Genomic DNA, 14,845 nt, shown 5'->3' on the forward strand with positions numbered 1-14,845 from the left:
GTGCATTACTCTGGTGAGATGAAACATGCCTTTTTTACAGAATGAGACCAGGGGTTGAAAAATGAGGGCAAAATGCCTTACACCTCAGGGGGTTAATATCTGCAGGGATGTACAATCTCCTTCTTGCTCGGTCACTCACTCACTCACTCTTCTTATCCTCATCTGTCACCGTCCTCTTCCTCGTAGCCTCAGCCATTGTATCAAACCGTACAGAGATGGGCTGACTGGCTGCTTTTAAAAAATAAAGGATTAGATAGATAGATACTTTATTGATCCCGAGGGAAATTCAAACATGACAGAAGGAATAGCAAAAATGACCCTACTATATATGGGGGAGGATGCTGGTTTTTGTTTGATAGACGTATGTGATATTAACACGAGTTTCTGGTCTCTCTTGCATTGTTAACTTCATTTTGAAGATATTAAAGAAGATAAGATATTTCATTTGGTTATGGTAGTTACTAAGGCTGTCACTGGACTTGACAGTAACTTGAAGCCTTTTGAAGGTAAGGACACATAGCGCATGCATTTGTACCGTGCAGCACCCTTCAGCGAAAATACGTGCCGCACATGCAACCAACACACTGAGTTAAAAAAGGAGAAACCACCTTGACTATTTAATGTATCTTTGATGTACAAAGAAAGCAAAGTGTGGAAACAAATAATAATGGTAGAACATCCATTTCACTTGTAAACATTTTTCTTTTTGTGTGCGTGGCCTTTTTTTTTAATGCCATCACTATACTTAGGCCTCTCTGAGTTATTCTGCTTTAAAGATGGTGCTGTTTATTGAAAACATATAGATGCACTCCTACAGTTTGAACTGAGGTCTGAACATGTCAAATCTTTCTGTTTATTATCACTGCTGCTTGGCTCTATTAACAACCAGGTTCAATGATCAACCTGTTCAGACATAGATGTGACCTCAAGGTCAGAACTTTGTAATGTTACGTACCTGTAAGAGTGTATTTTTAAAGAGTACAATTCACACAGACAACATAGAAGTGAACACAAACAGATGTAAGATAACACAAACAGATGTGGGGGGGGGGGGGGGGGGGGGGGGATATTTGACTAAAGTGTGTCTGTTTGTGCTCATTAGTGGGGAATCTATGCAGAGGGAAAAGTTGTGATGAGGTCGTGTCCCTCCGGTGGTCTCGTCCGAGCTCGAGCGTGAGTCTCACAGTACAGCTGCCCCTCCACGAAGAAGTAGCCCTGCTGTTTGAGGTTGATGTCACAGTCGTTGCATACAAAGCAGCCAGGGTGACGGTATTTGTCTCGTGCCTTCACGACCGTCCCGCTGTAGCAAAAGAGACGGAGAGGGTGTCAAAAGGAAAGAAAGTTTATGGAGAGTGTTGCAAACCATACCAATAATTAAATAGCAAGGTTTTATACAGTTACAAATAGGAGGCATTTATATATGAGAGTGCAGTGGATATCTTTAGTGTTCTGTGCATGCTTAATTAAAGGCAATTAAGACTGCAGTCAACCCTGGCTGCTGATTGGTTGAAGCTCACAGCATGCTGCCAGTGCTGGCTCTATTGGCAGCTGTTGAGCTAGGTCAGCACACTGGTTTTTGACCGTGCTTTACATTTAGTTTATTTGTACCTTTGTTCACATTTTTTTTTGGGAAATAAAACGTAGCCACATTATCATTCCCCTTTTCATATATATTTCTTGTTTTAAATACACTAAGTCCAGTCTGTCTGTAAGTTTATGTTGTATTGCTGCTCTTGGCCTTTACAATAAGACCCCTAAATGAAGTTTAATTCAAATATAAATAATAAAATATGATTTATGTCATCATCATTTTTTTTTTGAATGTGTCAAACGTATTCTATTAGCTATTAGAAAATATTTCAAAATCTGATTATAGATCGTCCTGAACACATATCATATTATTTATTACGCGTATGTCGTATAATTTACATTTAGAAAAAGAGGTAGTTACACGCACATCATGTATAGGTGCAGGGCAGTGCAAAAATAGAAAAAGTGAGAAGATAAAAAAATAAATAAAAAAGAAGATAGGCCCGCATTAAAGGGGTTTCATAACATACATAATCTACATGTACTGTTGATGTTTACATCAGGAAGCTACTTTTAAAATTGCATAAGAGACAACAAGATAAAGCTTAAAGCTGCTGTGAGGTATTTTTTAACATGTTATGAAACTGACTAAAATAATACGTTTTCCTCTTTATGACCCGTGTAAGCAAACGAAACCATCAAGGAAAAGTTTGATCATTTCTATAATGTTGCTTTATATGCCTGAAAGTGATGTCGTATAGGGTAGGTGTTTGCCGAGAAGATTAGCAGCACACTACCAACACAGCCTTTGTTTCCAAGATGTGTGAGTCTACTGACTGATAAAAGAAAGCATGTTGGGATTTTTGTCAAACTACAGTCAAAGATACACACAGGTTAAAATCAGCAGAGATGGTAGCACTTATTTCGCAGGGGGTATCAAAATCAACACAAACAGAAGATTCCTCAGTGGAGCTTAAATATCAGGGTTTTAACAACACGCATATTTAATGTTCAAAGGAAAAGTTGTCTTTTGGGTTCAGGTTTATGTGGTCAACTGTGAAAAGATTTTTCGGTGAGGTGTTAAATGTTATGAGTTTGGTTCTCCGTCACTTTTAGTCCAAACAAAAGGCCTTTACATAACAGTGTATTCAGCCCTGGATGAAATATTACATTATGAACCTTGCTCAGTATTCAGCTACAGACAAAGAGACACATTCATTTCTATACGTGTTATTCTTTGTAGTGTTGCAGTATTGTTCCAGTAATTTTCTCCACCCTTTGTTTTCGTACTGATGCAAACCCTGAATGGGAATCACAGATGATTTCTATTTTTACTCACACAATCCCATTCCCACACTTGTCACAGATGGGCAGTTTCTGCAGGTTTCCTGTGGGTGGAGTCGGTTTGGTTGACGGGGCTTTTACTGTTCTGGTTACAATGGGTCGAGTGCCTGCAAACATGGAGCAGAGAAAGAGAGAGAGAGAGAGACCACTAAACAAACAGCCCCACACTCAGACATAAATCAAAACAAAACACTCTAAATGTATGAGGCAGGGGCCCTTTTAACCTCTTGAAACCAAAATGACACTCCTCTTTTTCATTAGGGGGCAGTAATTCGTCTCAGTTAATAAAGGAAACACATAATGACATATTGTTTAGCTTTAACATGCACCACTTGAATTATAAGGGGAGTACATTGAGGTGTGGATTTATGACATATTTTGTATTCTTATTTGTGTGTGATAAAGATTGATTCACTCTCAACATGTTGCATAAATATACTAATGCAATAGAATAGGAAGCCTTCACCAACTACCAAGGTGCATGAAGAGTGAAATGCTTGAAGAGGTCCAAAAAGCTCCAGCAACACACATCTTTTTACACATACTATAAAGATCAACTTTATTAAAAATTCAGCTTGTGGCCTCAGGGTCATCAAGTGCAAGTTACCAACTTCCCGTTCAGGAGATATTTCCCACTGATGCTATGTTCTTTGAGACCAACAGGTTTAAGCATCTTGCCAGAGGACGGTCTGATATGTAATGACCTTAGGAGCTGGGGAGTGACAGATGGACCAGCCAGTCTATCGCCTGGACCAAAGCTAAAGAGAAGAGTCCGCCTTCACCGAACTCTAATGAGGACATGTTTGATGTTAAAATATCTGCTGTGTCAGGTCATTAATTAACTTGAACTACAATCTTTGTGCCCCAAACCTAATCACTCGACGGTTTATGTAATATAACTGAACTAAATGCCGCAACACTGCAACAATGAAAATGCTCAAATTTAAAAAAAACACTGCAACATTGTTTGTGTTAAAATGTTTGTTTGATATTCATGAGTAAATATGCGGCAGCGTTTTATGTTGAAATCCATTTGAGCAACAGCCCACCTTTTCCAAAACCTGCAACAGGAGGTGATTTCATCATTTTTCTAAATAAGTGAGATAGTCACTTTAAAACAGTGAGAAGAGCTCACAGAAAGAAAACTGAATACAACAATCTGTAAGGTAAACTGACCACATCTGTTTTAAGTAGTATGTTCCTGTACAAGGGCCTTATAATACTTATTTTAATATCTATACTGAGGCAGTAATCTGTGTCTGTTTCCCTTTGTCATGATGCTTTTGATGTCTCCTGTGAAGCACTTTGAATGGCCTTGTTGCTGAAATGTGCTGTATAAATAAACTGGCCTTGCCTTGCCTTAATTTCTGTCAGGAAAAAAAAGTGTAAATATGTCTCTGTAAAGGTGAATCATTTCATCCTGTAAGATGTGTTTGTGTTGTGTAAGAAGTCCTGTGGAGAGAGATGAAGAGCTCACCATCACCATCGATAGACTCCTGTAGGGCTTTGAAGGAGCCAGACTGTCGAGGCTCCTGTGGTTCCTCCTCGCCGCTCTGCAACATCCTGTACACGTCAGAGTCCTCGATGCTGGTCAGAGGTCTGGGGCTGATACATAACCATCCACACTTAAATACAGTCCACCATTCTATCTATGTAGAACTATTGATGAATGAATTATTATTTGATTGTGACACAAAAAAGTATTTTTTTTTCACAGTCTTATAAGTCAAATTTATTCAGAAAGATTCTTCATGCTAGCAGATACAATGAATGTTAATATTAAGAGCATTCCTCTGAAGATTTTTAGTTTCTTTCTGGTTTGAGAGTGGAGGAGATCAAGTAAGAACCTGCTCAAGATTACAGAGCTACAGCGTGGCAAGTCAGCCTTAAAAGGAGAAAAATGTAGAGGAGTAGAGGTGGGATGAGGACAATGAGGAACTAAAGGGTAGTGATTACAGAAAGATACAGCAGGCTGATTCTACAACATGCACTCTTATCTTCTATCATGTTCTGTTACATATCAAATGAATCTAACCCTGATGTCTCTGTATTTCCATGTAATCTAGAAATAATTCTAAAAGAGGAATAATTTATTGCAACAGATGACATGATAGGCCAGATTTGATGCATGTTAGAAACTGTGTTGAAGTCATGGAAAGATTCATTCCTGTGAGCCTTGGTAGTAAATTCTCTGAGTGACACACCATATATCAGGTAGCCTAATGAAATCCTCATGAACAGAGAGGAAGGCTGAAGGCTCACACACTGTAACACATCTGTGATCGTCAGAAGCTGCTCAGCTGACACCTTCAAACACACAGAGTGACTCAGGAGGTGAGTCATGTGAGCAGCAGGTGGAATCAAGTAAGATGTAAAAAAAAAAAAAAAAACCAACAGCAAACAAAAAAAAAGTATGTACTGCCATGTTAGTAACCCTGTTTGTCACAGTTATACAAAAAAACACAACATAAATTTAGATAATGCTATTCTTGTTTTTTATATTGTAAGTGCTTATTTATGTATCTATTCTTATATTGTTTTATTTGCTTTGATAACATGCTGCTGTAACACCACAATTTCCCAGTTTGGGATCAATAAAGTAATTCTATTCTATTCTCAGACTGTAACCAAAAATTTGGCCTGAGGGGGGCACCAGAGGAGAGATTATTTATGTTGTAAAATGTTGTCCAGAGGGGTGGGCAGGGGTGAGATGGGACCCCCTAGAAATCTGATTGGCCACCCCAGATGCCAACCCAAAAAAATCCTAAACTGTGATTGGCTATTTGCACTATCAGAGGCGGGACTATATTTTAAAACCAACAATTAGTTATTTTTGCAGAATGCTGCTAGTAGTTTTCTTTACAGACCAATTTAACCTATTTTTTTTGTTTTTACTTTAAATTGTAATTACAATTATTACACATTTATTTCACAAAAAAAGTGCATAGAAAAGCAATACAATCTGTCTTGCTTGCAATAAACCAACTGGCAATGTGTCGGTGCATTTTGTGCATTTGAACATGAATCTGATTTTTGTGTCAAAAAAAACAAACAAGCTTATGTTGCCATTATCTTGTGTTATAAAGTAGATATTATTGGAGAGGTTAGAAAGGTTAAATAATTGATATTTGTGTGTTTGTTTGCACATCACATCCCCCCCCCCCCCCCCCCCCCTGCATTAGTCAGTGCCCCAGTTGGGCCATCCCTGCTCAAAATAAACCCAATAAACCTCCACGGTCGAAACTAATAGGCTAGAATCATAAATGGACAATGTCTGGAGAAGACCTTTGAGATTGAAACGTAGCTTTTTCAAATAATATTGCTGAGAGCTTTTAATATAGTGTCCCGATCCTTCTTTGATCTTGCCTTCAGTTGTATTTTTTATCACCTCAAAAAGTTTTTTTTGGAACCCGTACCCTAAACCTAATTTTGTCTCCAAAACCGATAGGAAAATAAATCTAGCATGTTTATTGTGTGGTGCTTTTTAATGAGCCTGAGTGAGTAGATTGAGTGAGAAGCATCACCTCCCAGGCTTTTGGTGCACCAGGCCTCTGATCTGTCCCTGCATGGCGTCCTGGATGTTTCCTGAGGAGTAGAGGCCTATAGGAGTGTTGTATGCTGAGCTGACCACTTGGCGCTTGTCATCGATGTTTGCTGCTGCTACAAATGGCTGAGCTTTTCGGTTGTGACCTGTGCCGATAGGTTTATATTCCTGCGGGGAGAAGAAGAGAGCAATACTTTTAGTAAGACAACAGCAAACTAATTATTCGAAGCAAAATAACTGGGATTACCTTTCATGAACATGTATTATCTTCTCAAGCTCATACAAACCTGTTGTTCTGCTTCCAGGTTCATTTTGTATGGCTGAGCTCTGCCGTCCTCCACAACACGAGGAGACCACAGTTTGGATTCATTTCTGTAAATAAAAAATCAAGATCCTGGTCAGAATGTCAGCCCAAGGTGACGGATGAATATATCATGACCTTTATAATCTGTTTTGGCTCTTTCAAACACCCAATTTAAAAAAAAGGAGGGGGTTAGTGTCGGGTAAAAAAAGAGCAAGCATATTTTTTGGGGCTTTATTGGAGAGACAGGACAGTAGAGTCTGAAATTGGGCAGAGAGCCTTTCAAATGTGCGGAAATGAGCCGCCTCTGTTTGTTATACAAACAGGACATGGCAGAGGCCATATGTAACGCACCATAAGGTAAGAGCACTTTAAAGTTAGCCTTAATGTATAGAAGGTAAAATAGAGCTTTCCAGTGTGCACCCTGTGCAATGACATGTGGGAAAGGGGCCACAGGTCAGTCAGAGATGAAAACAATAAACCCTCACGGTTCATAAGATGTTCGACAGGTACAATTATGTTTACTAACCTTTGAATTTCATTAACGCAAATTAAAACGATTAACTGGTTAATTTCCTTTCTTTAGCTCAGCTGGTGACTGGGGGTCAAAAGCAGACACTGTTTGGTTTTAAAGGGCTACAAGCCAAACAGCTTGGAAAGTGCTTCTTCTATGCACCAGTGTACGTTATTGAAACATTTATTAACATCTGTTTTTTACTAGACACAGTAAAAGCAACAGCAGCCCAAAGAGTGATCCAAAATAATATCATGACAACAGCTTGGACTTTAGACTATGATACCAGCTGCCAGAAACATGATAACATGAACTTAAAAAACTATTACTTTAAATAACTATTGTTTAATTATTATGCCCTCAGTGATGTCACTCTAAAGAGACAATATGAACCCAACACACTTCACATTTTGAGAAGCAGGCAAAGTAGTGGAGTTTAGGCGGGCCAAATTCATATCTTTGTTTCTGAAACACGCTTTAGCTCATCAAGCTCTCTAAATAGCTAACATCCTTCAAACGAGGAAAAGAACACAGATAAAGCTGTCTATTACTTTCTAATGCTTTGTTGTTTTTGTTATAACAGGTAGTGTGCATGTTTTCTGTTTCCGACCTCTCTACAGTGAGACAGAGCTGACTGCTGGACTCCTTGATCTTGTTCTGGGCTTCACAGTGCAGCATGTCCGAGGCCGGGGCCCCCTCGATGGCCAGGATGATGTCACCAGCACACAAGTTGGCTACAGAGGCCTTACTGCCGGGAGTGATCTGAAAGTGAAAGAGAATAAAGGTATATGGGGGAAACGAATAATGGACAGTGCAGAAAGATGGTCGGTTTATGTGTTCAGTGAGATGAAACAAATTTGACAAATTAAAGAAAAACTCGAACGAAAGAGCGGGGAAACATAACAAGGTGTGGGTTGATCACTGAATCATGTCATGAGGATTACACTGTGGCTTTTTTTATACTAGTATAGCTCCAAAATATGTGTGAAGCATATTTAGCTGGTAAATCCTTTCAGAAACCCGTCATTTTGACTCCTTTGCCAATTTATCACCTCAAGTTGCATCATTAAAAGATGAAGAGCGACTGGATAGTACGTACCGACAATGAAACCCATTGCTAAGTTGCAATATGTAATTGCCAGGGCTTTTGAGAAGTTTGGGACCTAATCACAAAAGCTCCTGGGGTATTCTACATTTGTATTCTCAACTACGTCCAAAAGATACACAAATAGATTCCAAACTTTAACCAAAATAGATCCTAATAGTCCTGAACTGCGCTATATGAGTCCATGCTTTCATCTAAACTAAAACAACTAAAATCAGTTAGCATGTTGTATGAAACTGTCATGTATTTCCCTTTTTATTTTATGTCATCAAAACAAATCTTGTAGCATTATAGAGAAGGTGATGTTGTGGTTGGAATTTTCAGTGAGGCAAAGATGTTGCCTTCTTACTCGTTGTCTCTTTATAACATACGTATGTGAAGGGATAAGTTAACATCAATAACATCTAGAGTCAGCATCTGAACCAAGTTTTAATAACTCAGATTTTGACACAGTACTCTTCGCCTTTAAATTGATTTATGAGTTTCTCAAATAACTCAGAGATGAATAGATTCTAGATCACAGTCCCAGCTGTTTGCTCTGTCCTTTTTTAATGTTTTACTTATGGGGATTAAGTACATTCACATTATTATGGATCTGGGAGTAAAGTTATGTAACTTTGTGAGCTACTTCAACAAAAATCTCTGATTTCCTTTCCTTTCCTTTAAATCCTCACAGTATGTACAGCTGGGGCAGCCTTGTGAGAAGTGTGGTCTGTTCTCTATCAGTAGCACTTCATCTGTCAATAAAAAAAACTCTTGCACGACCCCATGTTCCTGTTCCCCTGCTGGGATCACAGCTTTGTAGGATTCCTTTGTCTTTTTCTCTCCAAGCCTAGATACTCCAAAATGTAAAACAAAACATAAACTCCAATAAGTACCAGAAGAGAAAGATGGAGACCATTCTTACTATTACTCTATAATGTTTCAGCTTTATGCACTCTGTAAAGCACCATCCTCTCTCTGAGAAGCAGTTATGTAAAGACTCTGCCCTGGTTGGTTTTTATGCACGTAGACTGTCCATCTCCTGCCGCAGAGATAAAAACTGCTTCCCATGAAATACGTTTTCTGCTGGACAGGATGTGATGTAGACGGAGAAGAAGTCCCAGAAAGCCCTGAGGCTCAACGAGGATCCCTCAGGCGGCAGCATCAAACCCAACCCAACATTTCCACTTCCACTACACTTACAACATGACCTATCCACAGACGGATTGTGTTACTGGACATATTAAACTCAGCTAACACTGGGATGTTACACTTTAACTTGAATGAGGTCATGTGCCTATAAATATCAGCGGACGACAGACGGCTGCAGTCTGTCTGCAGGTTTCGCTGCTCTCGTTTCTGCTGCCTGAACTTGGCTTTTTATTGGATTCTTTTGTTTCCAAGTGAGTCAGATCTCATGTCAAACATTTATCTACGTTTGAATTACAACCATCTTTCCAAACCTTTCTTTTTTCTCTCTGGCTTCCTTCTTTTCCTTTCTTTGAGAGACATCTTTTCTCTAGCCTCCCCACACACACACACACACACACACACACGCACACACACACACACACACACACACACACACACACACTTTACATTTATTTCTTTGTGTTAAACAGATATGCAAGAATCAAAATCACCAGCTCTGATGAAGTAAAATAAGGTGTGCATGTCTTGAGCGTGTGTGTGTGTGTGTGTGTGTGTGAATCTCCTGTTGTGTGTTTACACGTGATGCGTCTCATGTGTCGGTAAGGCCTTAACAAATCGTGAAATCACACACTGGGACACTAACATTAAATCGTTGCGGATGCAGTAATGATGGCCGGACTTCTTTATCAGAATCAGAATTGGGTTTTCTTGCCAAGTACATTTACACATACAAGGAATTTGTCTTGGTGTATTGGTGCTAAACGATGGCGTTGTTGCGGAATCATAAAGTGTAAAGGCTCAACACAGGGTTTTTGTGGAACCATTGCCAAGTTGCACTGATACACACGCACACATATGAATGCTCACAATGTTGTAAGACAGATACTGAACAGACAGATACTGAAGCCTCTGTTCAATGCACACATTTAAATCAGGCACTTGCTGAGTGCTAAAAAACCGTGAGTGCTAATGTTTCTTCATATTCACTAGGTGTGATCATATTCAATAATTTGCTGCCCAATACAACCCGAGTGTGGGGTTATATAATATGCTGTAGTGTTTACAACTTTTTGCACTTAGACTGTGTAAAAAGATGGATGACAAGAAAGCTTCCAGAGAGTGAAGTCAATATACACATTCAATCATTTTTTTTCCACCTGTAAAGTTTGTTCTTAACATGCTGATTTTTACCCCGAGTGTTCATTTTTTCAGTGAAGTTTAGTAGATTTCGTTTTTTTGACGCTATATATTGAGGTATAACATCTGTACCAACACGACTGACAGCTCTGTTGAGGCTCATGCGGTGCTGTGTGGACTATAGATTAGCAGAGTAGAGTATAGGAAGGACGAAAGGAAACTTAACAAACACTACCAGGAGAGTCATCAAACTTCAAACCGACACACAAATCTGTTCTTCTGTGGACTGTACCGACCTCAGGGATCTTTGACGTTTAATCCAAATTTTGGATGTGTGTTTTGGTTCGTAGAAGGGATGTGATGTCAAGAATGCAGATCCAACAACAGCTGATCTTTACTGCAGAGATGTGATATGTCATCGCCGTCCTTCTTCACTGCCCCCAATGAGCTACTGCCGCCACTCCCCCCATAATGCATCTCAGAGGTGTTCCTTTAGACCTTTATTGCCTGTTAAATGCCAGTATCTATGAGTGCATTAGTGCAGGCTTGTTTTTATTTAAGTGTAGATTTAACACTCAACCTAAGACAACCCGATGACATCATCAGTGTTTTGCTCTTCGACCTGAAAAACCTCCCCAAGAGCCAAACAAAACAGTACACAGCTGTTTTTCACAAGCTCTGTCGCTCTCAGCTCATTAAGATCAAGTAAACTGATCCTGATGTGTACATTTGGCACTGGGCTCCTTTAAGGCTGCTGTCTGCTGAAGACACAGATGATAATCACTTGTGTTTACTTTCCTTGAGCAGCTGAGACACCAGCAGGAAGATGTTCCTGACCAAAAATGGCAGTGGAGGGAGACACTGCATTCACTTGTACTTCAAAACAGCCTGAAGGTTCTCAGCAGTAACACTTCCTGTTATATAACAGAAAGTGTATCTGTATTAAGTTAACTTTACAAATCAAACTCAGTACTGAGATTACATTCTCCTTTTGTAATGCTCATACATAATTTACCCTCGCTGATTCCTCTGCTAGCTCGTCCATCCAGTCCTCTCTCATCACTCTTCTCATGTGGACCGCTGAGTGTCCTCTAACACAACAGGTGTGAGGTTATTGGGCAGAGCAGCGGTTTGGGCATTGCCTTCAGTCAGTGGGCTTACTCAGACATCACTCACTAAATATAGACACGACAGAGCAGGATCACTGAGTCTCTCCACAGTTGATCCTGTGGGACACAAAGCATACTGCACACAAAGTCTGACTGCTGGTGAAGACGTCACTGTTCGGAAAAGCTCTTTGCTGAAAGAGGGGGTTCAAAAAATAAATGTTTCAAACTGTAAAAACAAAGAATTTTAGACATTTGCCTTTCATACTTTAACATTTATGAGACCTTTCCTGTGCAGGTGTGAAGATATGTTATCATGTAAGCCTTTGATGATGTACCTGCAATGTGTTGTGTATACTGTATGTTTATATGGATTTTGAAATGTTATTTTCTGACTTTGACTTTTTGTGCTGATTGTTTGCTATCTGAGAGCATTCATCAAACATGTTAATGTGTTGGTGAGATGTTGTTAGCTCCTGTGTGCTCAAACATCGTTTAACACCACATGATGACATTGCTGGATGCAACTGGCTATAAAGAGGCAGATACCAGTTCTGCTCGTGCCAGATCATGTAAATATTTACATTTATGACCTTTCTGACATCATGAACAAGTCTGAACAGATCCCAATGACACAAAAGCCCAACTCATTTTTGAATGCAAATGTTGCCTGCCAGGTCCCATTAAACAAATTCCGACGCCAGCAATCTGCAACAAATTTGAAACAACACGTCCAGTACCTGATCAGTTAAGGTAAATATCACATGTGAATGATAATGAGTCGTTGAATCCAAGAGCTGGCAGCTAAAAAGTTCCTCAAATAGAGTCAAACTTGGTGCATTTTGTAAATCAATTAATTTGACATTTTTTATCTTTTGGGACTTAAATTTAAAAACTCTTGAAACACTTGATAAGTTAGTGGTAGCACAACAATGCAACAACACCCTTCTCTCCTAACCTCCATTTTTGGTGTTAATCTTATGCTAAGCTAACTGGCCACTACCTCCAGCTACATACAGTACAAAAACAGACTTTGCTTTTCCAACTCTCAGCTACCTAAAGTGACAGTCTCTCATAAAATGACATTAAACTTCTATAAATAATCTCAAAAAACACCATGTCACAACTAAATGTGATAAAGATGTTTTGCTGTACTTTGTAGAGACAGGAAATACCATATCAGCTCCAGGAAATGGTCATTTTCACCAAGAGACAAAAATGTACCCTAATTTATAAAATCTGAGTTTCAAGTCTCAAGTCTTGCACTTCTCTTTCTTTGAGACCATCATCCTGGAATAAATTATTGATCGAGGCCCAAGCATCTCTAGTTTGGTGGCTCAGAGATTCCTTGAATGTGTCACATGTGTAAGCTGTCATCTCCCAGCTCTGCCCGTGCTGTCAGTCTGCAAACATGACGAGCTGCATGATGCTGCTCGCTGACCTTCAGCTGACATTTACAAGCTTCTGAACAGCTGAAACGTTATTATAGAAGCCTACACAGGAACTCTTACGACCATCTTCTGCAATAGTTGATGACTTCATCCTCATTGTGTTGCCTCAGTTAGCATGAATGTCCTGAATATTTGAAGGATTAAAGCTCCTGTGAGGAGTTTTATCTGGTCATGAAACAGACAGAAAGGAATATGGATGCTTCTTTATGACTTATTAAAGCAAATTAGGCCGTCTGCGAGAAAACTGATGATTTTTATTTTGTTATTAATTAGGCTTGAAACTGCTACAGTGGGATAGATGTCAGACAAAGTGAGTAACAGTACGCTGCAGAAATAGCCTCTGTTTACGAATGTCTAATGTGATGATTAACAGTAAGTTATAGTTTACTTTTAAAAGACAGCAGAATTAAAGTTTCATAATAAGACACTACTTAGACATGCCTGGGGCAAAGTCAGCACAGAGAGGTGGCATACCGCTTTATCCACAGGGGGCGCCAAAATCCACACAAACCAAAAGTTTCTCAGAGAAGCTTTAAGTAAAAAATAAAGTTAGGTACAGTATATTCCTTTTCTTTTTGTACTATGGTTTATTTATTTTTCCTACAATGTATTTACACACCCTGCAGGTTTTATTTGAAATAAAATGGTATCTTCACTCAGCTCCTAAATTCCACCACCACAAATCCACTCGAGACATTTGTGTTCGTGTGTGTGTGTGTGTGAGCACATTTCAGAGTACAAAGTAAGCTGCTATTTGTATCTAAGCCTCTTGCATTTGCTGTGGCACAGGTGCAAACCTCATACCACACTGAGTCCAGACAGAGTCTTTGGAGAATGAAGCTTTCCTGGAAACTCAACTGATGTTGAACTCAATTCTCACCAGACTGAGGCACATTCACTTCTACTTTCTTTTTTAAAGTTGCCATAACAACTGCAGAAACACTGTCAAATTGTAGATCATCAAACTAGATGTAAAACTATAAATATGTTGAAAGGCTTTGTTTTGATCTAGTTAATAACACTCTTTACTTTTCGTGTATGCTTCTAAAAGAGAATTCTCATCTCTGACTCACCCTGGAGATGGTCAGGGGCTGGTTGAAGTCCTTCCCTCCCGTCAGCCGAAACCCCCAGGGGGCCGGGCCGTCCAGCACGACATTGAGTGGCATGACCCTTTAATGTCTCCCCTCCCTGCTGTTAGATTACAACAGCACACGAAGTAAACTGCATACTATGAGGAGCACAGTTAAAGAGCAAGTGATATCAAAGTGATGGAGGATTTGAACCTTGTGGGCGGGAGCAGGGGGAGGAGAATAGACAGACACCACCCACAGGAGTGAAGCAATTGGTCCAATTTTGGGAACTGCACACTGACTTTTCTAGCAGCACTTGTTCTCTAGTTTCTGTTGAACATTTTTTAATTTCTCTCTCCAACTAAAAGCCAATTTTTACTTTTCAAGAACAAGTATCAAAGTGTTCAGTCATTTGAATCCATCTGTTGCTCAGAGTCTTTTTGTACTCTTATGACTTTTTGTAGACAGAGTGAGGATATAAACCAGCCCCCTCCTCATGGCTCCTCATCCCGAGCTGCTCACGGTCTGGCTGGCCTCATCTTGCTCTGCTTGACGGGTCCTGCTGCTCCTCTCCTTATTTGGTCTGGTGGTGCAGCTCCTCTCGGAGGC

General features: G+C 39.7%; 1 protein-coding gene across 1 annotated transcript; it reads right to left on the reverse strand.

Moving 5' to 3' along the window:
* Positions 1–604: 604 nt before the first annotated feature.
* On the reverse strand, positions 605–14,428 carry LOC132988761 (PDZ and LIM domain protein 3-like). The gene is made up of 7 exons (XM_061056335.1): positions 14,240–14,428; positions 7,844–7,995; positions 6,706–6,790; positions 6,399–6,586; positions 4,352–4,479; positions 2,870–2,981; positions 605–1,300 (listed from the first exon to the last, which is right to left on the reverse strand). The coding sequence occupies exons 1-7, from the start codon at positions 14,330–14,332 to the stop codon at positions 1,111–1,113; spliced, it is 948 nt and encodes a 315-aa protein (XP_060912318.1). The 5' UTR covers positions 14,333–14,428; the 3' UTR covers positions 605–1,110.
* Positions 14,429–14,845: the final 417 nt, after the last annotated feature.

Source organism: Labrus mixtus, chromosome 2, assembly GCF_963584025.1.
Source record: "Labrus mixtus chromosome 2, fLabMix1.1, whole genome shotgun sequence".
In the NCBI taxonomy this organism is placed as follows: Eukaryota; Metazoa; Chordata; class Actinopteri; order Labriformes; family Labridae; genus Labrus; species Labrus mixtus.

What these genes read in the sequence shown, in the direction of transcription:
- LOC132988761 (XM_061056335.1), bottom strand. Translation starts at nt 14,332, where the DNA reads ATGCCACTCAATGTCGTGCTGGACGGCCCGGCCCCCTGGGGGTTTCGG. An exon ending in AGCCCCTGACCATCTCCAGG is followed by an intron (nt 7,996 to 14,239) that starts GTGAGTCAGAGA and finishes TTTCACTTTCAG; the next exon opens with ATCACTCCCGGCAGTAAGGC. An exon ending in GGAGTCTATCGATGGTGATG is followed by an intron (nt 2,982 to 4,351) that starts GTGAGCTCTTCA and finishes CCATGTTTGCAG; the next exon opens with GCACTCGACCCATTGTAACC.